The sequence below is a fragment of the Sinocyclocheilus rhinocerous genome, unplaced genomic scaffold (assembly GCF_001515625.1).
Source record: "Sinocyclocheilus rhinocerous isolate Xijiao unplaced genomic scaffold, SAMN03320098_v1.1 scaffold541, whole genome shotgun sequence".
In the NCBI taxonomy this organism is placed as follows: Eukaryota; Metazoa; Chordata; class Actinopteri; order Cypriniformes; family Cyprinidae; genus Sinocyclocheilus; species Sinocyclocheilus rhinocerous.
The window spans coordinates 3,180,988-3,191,276 of NW_015658519.1; the positions used below are offsets into that span (position 1 = coordinate 3,180,988).

General features: G+C 42.3%; 1 protein-coding gene across 1 annotated transcript in view; it reads right to left on the reverse strand.

Moving 5' to 3' along the window:
- Window positions 1–416: 416 nt before the first annotated feature.
- plppr4a (phospholipid phosphatase related 4a) overlaps window positions 417–10,289 on the reverse strand; it is a 21,403-nt gene continuing 11,530 nt past the window's right edge. The window contains exons 3-7 of the mRNA XM_016531110.1: window positions 7,776–7,905; window positions 7,332–7,527; window positions 3,624–3,681; window positions 3,317–3,490; window positions 417–2,220 (exon numbers count right to left, since the gene is read on the reverse strand). Of these exons, the coding sequence (XP_016386596.1) occupies window positions 712–2,220; window positions 3,317–3,490; window positions 3,624–3,681; window positions 7,332–7,527; window positions 7,776–7,905 (2,067 nt within the window). The 3' untranslated portion in view covers window positions 417–711. The remainder of the gene's footprint in view (window positions 2,221–3,316; window positions 3,491–3,623; window positions 3,682–7,331; window positions 7,528–7,775; window positions 7,906–10,289) is intronic.

The window sequence follows — 10,289 nt, forward strand, 5'->3', positions numbered from 1 at the left end:
TCAATTGCGGTGTACAGTGTTTATTATGAGGGGGTAGAATCCACAGCTCAGTACTCACTACTCAATACTCATGAGTACTTTTAAATAGGCTACTCTTTTACTCTTACTCAAGTAGTTTTTTGGACAAGTACTTTTACTCTACTCACACTACATTTTTTGGAAGGTAATGGTACTTTTACTTGAGTATATTTTTTCAGTACTCTTTCCACCACTGCCTATTTGTCTAAAAACTATGAGTCTGATTGAAAGCCCAGCTAAAATATTTAAAAGCAACATAGTGAAAACCATTTTTCTCCTTAAGCATGAAAAGATGTGATTGAATGGTCCAGTATACATACAAATATTTATATTGAGAAAATATATATAAATTTGCAAAGTTTTTAAAAGCACCCATGTTGCCATGAGACAACAGACAAATTCGATAATAAAGCTAATCCGAATGAGATAGGCAAATTAAACAATCACCTTGACCAAACAGGCTCAAATTTCATATTTTGTGCTTATGTTATAGTAACGAGGCCTACAAAATGTAGATTGAAAATGCACAATGTTGCCTTGCGTGTTCTGGAGAGTGCAGTTGTGTCTAACGGTCAGGGAATGTACATGTGTCCAGAATCACTGGCTTTACGCAGTCCCCTAACAGAGCTTCCAGTCTTCACAGTTCAGAGAGCAAGGTAACTCTTAGAGGATTGGTAAGGAAAGAGATTTCTTTCACTCCTTGAAAGTCAAAATGGGGGGAGGTGTAGGGGAGAGTTTGAAAAAGTGAGGCAGGTTCCTGGCATTATCAGGACTAGGTCCTCTGTCGGGCAGCAGGATGATGTTGCCTTTCCTGCGTAGTGTGGAGTCTCGACTGGAGGTGGTGGAGAGAGTTTCTGAGGTGGCTTCACTGCTGGCTTCCACCGGTGTGACTCGGATGGTGGTGATACTCTGTTGGTGGTGGTGGTGGTGATGGTGGAAATGGGGATGATGGGGGTTGCTCATGTCAGGTAGGCTCCGGTTGCCATCGATGGAGCCGTAGCTGTCTTTCAATGACTCGCAGCTTTCGGAGTCCCGGTTCAGGTCGTTGAGCTCAAGGGACTGCCGGATGCTGCACCGCTCCTGCGGTTTCCACCTCCAGGACCCGCTGCCATCTGTAGATGGTGGTTTAACCACTGGCTTGTTCTCAGGGTGGGCCTCCACTCGAACAATGCCCGCGCTGGGATCCTGATCCATGAGGGCTTTGTAACGGATGGATCCGGTACAACTGACGGTGCTCCCCTCACTTTTAGGACTGTCGTGCAACATGCCCTGCTGCTTAGACATTGCGATGACCTGCATGATACGTGGCTGGCTGTTAGTCCGACAGGCGGTGCTCTTCTCTGCCACCTTCAGCCATTTCGACCGTGCATTCCCGCCCCCTCCCCCACCATCATTCACCTCCCTACCATTCTCATGAGGTGAGGAGCTCACATTTTCTTGGGTCTCCTCAGGGATGTGCACCAGTTGGGACGATCCTGGTCGTGACTGGATCGATACCCTGGCTCCACCAGTTAGGCCACCAGAGCTATTATGATTGGCTAATGGCACAGCACTAGCAGCTAGCTTCATGTACTGTCCAGGAGGTCCACCACGGAGCTCACCATCTAAGCCCATGGCTGAGGGTTCAGAGCTGCAGCGGAGCTCCATGTTTCGCTGGGGAGACAGCTGGCTAGCCTCAGCCTCCATTACCTGCAGAGACAGCTTGCGGTTCTCGTTCTTGGTCTTCCATTGTGAGAGCAGTTGCTTGGAACGTGTGGAGTCCATGGAGGCATGGATTGCAGCATGGCGGCGAGGCACCGGTTCTTCGAATCCAGTTGAGTGCACGCGGGGCAGAGTGTTACTGAATGTCACAAAGCTCTCCTGGCAGAGGGGACTGGGAGGTGTAATGCACTCTACCTCTGTGCTTGCCCTTTTCAAATTGGACATGTTCTCTCTGTGGGATGGGCCACGTAGCAGGATACTCTCAGAACGAGCTGAGGTAGGACGTTCCCGCATGCTCAGGCTCTTAGGTGGCAGTAAGCGTGGTGGATCTGTGTTCAGGTTTGGTAGAGGTCTCAGAGGCTCCCGCATGGCAGGTGGAGGCACCACTGGCTGGGGTTGTGGTGGAGGTTGCGGTGGCTGTGGTTGCCGGAGAGGAGGATGTACATGTGTCTTTAGAGATGTGTCTTCACTAGGTTTAAAGTTTCCAACTGCATACAGACCCTAGGGTAGTGCAAAAATGCAGAATATATACAGCAACATCAATCAATATATGCCATATAGATCTTAGTCATGATAGTGACATTTATTTTTTTGCAAATGAAAATAAGTATTTGAGAGACACTGGTATATTATATTCAAATTGTTATATGGTCTCCCAGCCTGGCCAAGCTAGTCTATAGCTGGTTTGTGTTGTGGACTGACTCAGTCATTAGGTGTATGCTTATTTCTGACTGTCAAAGGCTAGAATCTTCTCCAGTCAATGGAAACAGTCTTTAAAAGTGTTGAGTCCAGTCTTAGCTGGGTAGCCAGAAAGTCTCTCCATCACCATCTGTGAAGTAACCAAACCCCCCTAGAACCAGTCAACAGACCAGTCTGACCAGAAGATTTTTTTTTCAGCAGTGTTGTCTCAAGGTCCTGTAATGTTTCACAACACATTTTCAAATTTTTACATGTTTTTTTTGTCACCAGTAATTGCTTTGCCAAGATATATTTTCAACATTAACATTAGTTGAATGATCGACAGACTTGTTTTCATTCTCCAAAAAATAATACATATGGTGCCTACATTGACTAAAGTCCATCATAAGCCTACATTAACTTTTGAGAGCTTTCCTCATATTACTCACAGCCAGAGTATCAAACAGCATTACATAGTAATTTGCTTGACCTAATTAGCGTACACTATGCTAAGCAAACAATAAAATCGGGACCTGATGTACTGATTTACCTCAGCTGTGTTAATTCCTCCTAAAGGAGTTTTGGCATTGTTGTTGATGTTAGAAATCACAGGGTGTACATAGCACTCAAGAGCAGATTGAGCAGGGAAGAAGGAGAATTAGTGAGAGAGAAAGAAAAATGGTGGGAGGAATGTGAGGGGTGTGTGTGGGTGGAGAGCAGAAAAGAAGCCACAAGGGATTAGCATGTGCAAGCTATTTTTATCTCCATTAAAACAGCATTGTCTTATAGCACCTCGCTAATTCTCTATGATTATTTTCCAGAGTCAGGTTTCATAGAGTAATATGGATTTGTCATGGGAATATGTAAAATGAATTATTATCCACACAGCGCCTTTGAAAGCCTCAACAACAAGACTCACCAGGTAGACGGCTATGCCCCCTCCTATGAGAAAGCCACAGTAGACATCCACGGCATGGTTCTTGAACTGAATGATGCGAGTCAGGCCACAGATAATGCCGCAGATGATGAAGGAAAACACCAGGAGTGGCTTCAGGAGCTTAGATGAGTCAGTCAGAGTGGCATTAAAGTACATCTGTGGAAGGAGACCAGCCTTTTGACTGAAGTTTAATGAAAATGCTTTATAGTGGAAAGGACAGTTGGATTATTTGGCATGCAGTTAGATATCGCTTGAGTCAACTGTGCCATGAGTCAAGTGGATTACTTACGGAGATGTACACAGTCGCAAAAGCTGCCAGAGTGGCGTGCTGAGATGGGAAGGACTTCCTGTAATGAGAGACAGACAGCCTTGTTAGATTTTCAGATCGTTTTCACACTGAACACATTTGAGGTAGTGTACCATGCTAAAGGACAGATGGAAATGGAAAGCCACAGATAATCATGTCTATAGTTCCCTAACTCATATATTGCGCCAAACAGGACCAGAGTTTTTTATTTCCAAGAACTAGATAATCTAGAGACACATTTCAATGTACGTAACAGAAGCGTAAGCCTTTGGGGACACATACACACCACACCGACTCTCTTTACGTCTAATTTTTACGTTATACAAAATGTCTGCATAACATATAATCATGGCTATTGAGAGTGCATGAAAAAATCAGAGCTGCGCAAATGGATGTGTGTGGGTGTGCTGGAATGGGCAGCCGGGTTGTGAGCGAAGCAACAAGACTGAACTCTGTGTGGGTTTTACAGGAACGCCATGTGCCAGAGGACAACGCCACATTCATTCGGCTGCCTTCACATTTACCTACACTGTTTATAGTAGGGATTATATATTATATTATATGGGACCTTTACTGTAAGTAGAGTTGCTGTGCAGCAGGTCCATTTAAATTTTGTCAGCCATAATGTCAAATAATCTTTGTTTGGGTATGTACACTGAACAAAATTATAAACGCAACACTTTTGTTTTTGCCCCCATTTTTCATGAGCTGAACTCAAAGATCTAAGACTTTTTCTATGTACACAAAAGGCCTATTTCGCTCAAATATTGTTCACAAATCTGTCTAAATCTGTGTTAGTGAGCACTTCTCCTTTGCCAAGATAATCCATCCACCTCACAGGTGTGGCACATCAAGATGCTGATTAGACAGCATGATAATTGCACAGGTGTGCCTTAGGCTGGCCACAATAAAAGGCCACTCTAAAATGTGCAGTTTTATCACACAGCACAATGCCACAGACATGCAAGTTTTGAGGGAGCGTGCAATTGGCATACTGACTGCAGGAATGTCCACCAGAGCTGTTGCCCATGAATTGAATGTTCATTTCTCTACCATAAGCCGTCTCCAAAGGCGTTTCAGAGAATTTGGCAGTACATCCAACCGGCCTCACAACCACAGACCACGTGTAACCACACCAGCCCAGGACCTCCACATCCAGCATCTTCACCTCCAAGATCATCTGAGACCAGCCACCCGGACAGCTACTGCAACAATCGGTTTGCATAACCAAAGAATTTCTGCACAAACTGTCAGAAACAGTCTCAGGGAAGCTCATCTGCATGCTCGTCGTCCTCATCGGGGTCTCGACCTGACTGCAGTTCGTCGTCGTAACCGACTTGAGTGGGCAAATGCTCACATTCGATGGCGTCTGGCACTTTGGAGAGGTGTTCTCTTCACGGATGAATCCCGGTTTTCACTGTACAGGGCAGATGGCAGACAGCGTGTATGGCGTCGTGTGGGTGAGCGGTTTGCTGATGTCAACGTTGTGGATCGAGTGGCCCATGGTGGCGGTGGGGTTATGGTATGGGCAGGCGTATGTTATGGACAACGAACACAGGTGCATTTTATTGATGGCATTTTGAATGCACAGAGATACCGTGACGAGATCCTGAGGCCCATTGTTGTGCCATTCATCCACGACCATCACCTCATGTTGCAGCATGATAATGCACGGCCCCATGTTGCAAGGATCTGTACACAATTCCTGGAAGCTGAAAACATCCCAGTTCTTGCATGGCCAGCATACTCACCGGACATGTCACCCATTGAGCATGTTTGGGATGCTCTGGATCGGCGTATACGACAGCGTGTTCCAGTTCCTGCCAATATCCAGCAACTTCGCACAGCCATTGAAGAGGAGTGGAATGTTGGTCCATTCCACAGGCCACAATCAACAACCTGATCAACTCTATGCGAAGGAGATGTGTTGTACTGCGTGAGGCAAATGGTGGTCACACCCAGATACTGACTGGTTTTCGGACCCCCCAATACAGTAAAACTGCACATTTTAGAGTGGCCTTTTCTTGTGGCCAGCCTAAGGCACACCTGTGCAATGATCATGCTGTCTAATCAGCATCTTGTTATGCCACACCTGTGAGGTGGATGGATTATCTCGGCAAAGGAGAAGTGCTCACTAACACAGATTTAGACAGATTTGTGAACAATATTTGAGAGAAATAGGCCTTTTGTGTACATAGAAAAAGTCTTAGATCTTTGAGTTCAGCTCATGAAAAATGGGGGCAAAAACAAAAGCGTTTATATTTTTGTTCAGTGTAGTTAGAGTGAGCTTTTCATAAAGTCAGTCTTGAATCATTGCATGACACAGGTATTTTAATTGCAGATGTTTGATGAGAAATCCTGAAATGGTACAAAAATGTTGCCAATTTGAACTCAATTTGAAGTGGGAGTGAACTAAAAAAACTAAAATTCTTTCAAACAGATTATCACAGATGGAGGCAAATCTCAGTCCATTGAGAATTTTCTTTTTAGAAAATTTCTTTTAAACAGACCAGATTAAATCAAAATGGACTGAATTTACTTTCTTAATGCATGTTCACCATCTTATTGTGATTGACTCGTTGTATGCTACTATAAAAAAAATTGTATTTTCATAATCTTTAATTAAAATATTTGGTAACACTTTAGAATAGGGAACACATAATCACTATTAATTAAGAGTTTCCCCTCAATAAATTCCTACTTTGCTGCTTATTAATAGTTAGTAAGGTAGTTGTTAAGTTTAGGTATGGGGTAGGATTAAGATATCTAAAATATGGTCATGCAGAATAAGGCATTAATATGTGCTTATAAGTCCTAATAAACAGCCAATATGATAGTAATATGCATACTAATACACAGCTAGTTAATAGTGAGAATTGGTCCTTAAAATAAAGTGTTACCAAATATTTAGTAACAGTAACTTGATCTGCCTCTAAAACAACTTTCCTTTTCTGCTGACATCACTTGGACCACACAGGCTATTGGATAATGTCGACCAGTTGCCAAACAGCTATTTACACACTGTTTTAGCAAGCTCACATTCAGCATGGCTCAACTGACCCTTCATAGGGACTTTGATTGACATGCGATCTAAACCAATCATAATGCTGAATCTGCAATTTTTGTCTGACAAACAAACCAGACAGGAGAGTAGATTAACGTCAGTGGACTTGAACTTGAAAATGGTGTATATTGACATCTTTCCGCAGTTGAAACCTAGATGCCTTAGATACCTTCTAATGTTTATTCATGTTTATTTCATGATATAACTAGTACAGAGATGAGATGATCGCTTCACGTGTCGCTTGAACTGAGGCGCTGTGGTCTGTCACTACACATTAAAGAGCCAAAACGGTATTTATTTTTTAAATTTCTTAAAAAATGACAAAATTTGAAAGCTGAGACTTTGTTTCATACCAAAAGTAATATGCTCTGTCTTGTCTGTCGGCGTGTTGTCAGTTTTCTCTTTGCTCCGCAGAAAAAAATGCCCATCCAAACAATTCCCAATGGGTCAAATTATATCCTGCCCTACATTTTTTTCTTGTTCACAACATCACAACACCATTTCTCATTGATTTAATAGTCACAATGATAAAATAGTATGTAATGCTTGGTCTAAATTTAGACAATTTTTGGGCATGATCATGCATGTTGACGAACTACAATCTGACACAGATACCGCTCTCTGACCTGCCAGAGTTGATTACTGCTGGATCAGGCCCAGAGCAGATGTCATCCACAATGAAAGAGTTTTCATCACAGGAAGTGTTGAGGCTGGTGTAGTTGGGCTTGCACACAGTGAGGAAGTAGGGGGCGTGGTATCCTGTGGCCAGCTGGATAATATCTGTGATGAGTGCGGTGATGCACAGGCCAAACACATGGACCCCTGAAAATGAAACAAAAGTATGCTCACAGAGTCATATAAAGTAAATACAACATTTCATAAGCAGCAAGAAGACTTCATAAGCTTGCGATAAAATAGATGGAGCTTTCATTATTAATAGCAAATTCAATATAGTACAAGACTATAAAACAGACAGAATGAGTCAAGATCAAAAGAGTATTCCGAATAATATTTATACAAGCTATATTGCTTTTTATAGAGTCACAAAGAGCAGAAATATGTACACCCACCCACAAATCTCACAGCTCGTCGGATGTAAGAGTTGAAATTGCAGCCGGCGGCGTTTATGTTAGCCTCTGTTTTGATGGCGATGTTTCTTCTGGCCAAGCAGCAGTACAGGATCCCTTCCCCAATCATAATCTGTGGAAAGATGGTCATCTGTGTTTACCCAAACACACAGCACCCCCTTTTTACCGCCATCCGTCCCCTTTCTAGTGGCTTCCAGGGGTCATTTCTAATACAATCACTGACACATCAACTCCATTACTGTAATTAAAGTAATCGCTCTAATCCATCCATTCATAGCCATATGAGAGGGATTTCATCCAAAACTAAAAAAAAAATTGATGAGGGAAGGGGGTGTCTTGAAAGTCATCCAGGCCTCCACTATCGCAATGACTAAACAGTCAATTCCCTGTAAATGAAAAGCAGAAACCCATAGATTTATATGTAAATGCTTCTGAAGGGGGCATCTGCTGTGGAGGACGAGATAGAGAGTGAGAGAGATGAACAAGATCAAACCCTCCTGAGATCACACTTGCCGCACACCTACAGTCAAGTGCAGCGCTCGAGTGCAGCAGGCGCTACCATAACAGCTGGAGCTACCAGCAGGATACACATTCACACACCGCCTGCTAGCAAAGGCTCAGCCATAATACCCATATAGTACTGAGGTCCAAAACTTATTTGGGTGATTTAGCATCGAGAGAATGTTGTCGAGTGATTAAACATGGAGCAAAAGTCAAAATTATGACTCAAATGTTTGGGCTGAGGTGGCCATTTGTACCCATGCTTCACTGCAGACCAACCACAGACTTATTAACAGTGGCTGACAAATGCAAAATGCAAAGGATAACCAACAGTGATAGCACTCAAATGAGCATAGCCGCCTTGCAAAATTAATTAGGCCAGTATGCTGGAGCACCTAATGTGATGAAAACACCCAAGCGACGTGCTGGAGAGTTGATGAAACAAATATGTCATTAAACATTAAACGAATCTGCTCTCTGATGAATATAGGTGGAGCGAGGCAATTTTAAGATGATGTTGATGAGACCAACACTGGAATAACAAACTTTGAAAGCCATTGTGAATATAATAAACAACTGGGGCAATGACAGAAAGCTTGTATTTTTGGTTCAGATTTATTGATTTTTTTAAAAATTCAACTCGCATACTGAAATTCATAAAAATAAAAATAAAATTTAATATTATTAATGAATTAATAATTGATATTTGTAAAATGCTCTTCATGTCTTGCAAAAATGTTCTGAAAAATGGTATTACTTTTTACTTGGATACACCACATGACATTATTAAATTTAGGGCCAGTTTTACTAAACAGGGCAAATTAGTGCGAGAGCACAATTCCAAAACAGCGCCGAGCTGTACAGTAAGCTATTATCACTGGACCTATTTAAATCGGACAATGGACCGTTCAACCACCAAATCCAGCAGTTTGCCATAATATCAAAGTAAATGTGCATCATTGATCATTGTTCTCACTAAAAATATTTTCTCATAACATGTGATCTGCAGTTTAATTTAAAGAGTAATTATTGTGCACATTGCACTCCTCGCTGTCATTAAAACATAGCATGCCACAGGAAAAGTGATCAAGCGCATCCACTATAAATAGGCTATGTCTAAATTCATAATTTTGGTTTAACTTCTGTGTAATGACTTTATGTAATTTCAGTTATGTAATTTCTCCATTAATGAGAGTGGAATATTTAATGTAAATGTGTATATCGACATGAAAACAGAGTTTAAAATCATTGTTTACTTCATTACTTTTCTCTCTCCAGGAAAAAAAAGTCCGTACACATGGGTCAGAGTTTGCATGCAGGTGCGGTTTCCCGTCAAGTTTGTTTTTATAAATCCCACCTTTTGCGTAGGAAGTGGCATACGCCTCTTTCAGGGCAGGTTTTGTGCGTACGCAACGGTTATAAATGAGGCCCCTGGTATGGCGTGACTCCTAGTTGAGGGTTCCAAGACGTCTTTTATTTCCTGAAGCAAATTAAAAATAACATGGCTTGGCAAACGATATGTTCGAATAATGTGTTCTTCGGGCATTCTAAATAAATTAAAAAGTGTGGAAAAAATCCTCTCCCTTCTACCACGCGCTCTTTGTTCTCTGCGTTGCCTCTTCCTAGCAACAACAATTGCAGGCATTTCAAGCGCAAAACAGTTTAAGACATGCTTTTTTTGGGCGTTAAATAATGGCGCAAATACTAGTAATGAGCTAAGGACTCAGCTCGGATTGAGTTGGGCATGTCATTCTACCAGGAGGGAGCAGTTAATGAAAAACTCTGTGAAAGTGATTTTGTGCCTCTTTGAGATGGCACAATAATGCGTCATTCACTTGCAGGACACAAGCTTCTAGAGGGCACATAACTCTGAAGTAATGAATTTAGGTAAAGGGGTGCAGAGCCAGTGGTGGTTTTGTAGGCAAACATTAATGCCTTGAATTTTATGCGAGCAGCTACTGGTAGCCAGTGCAAATTGATGAACAGAGGTGTGAC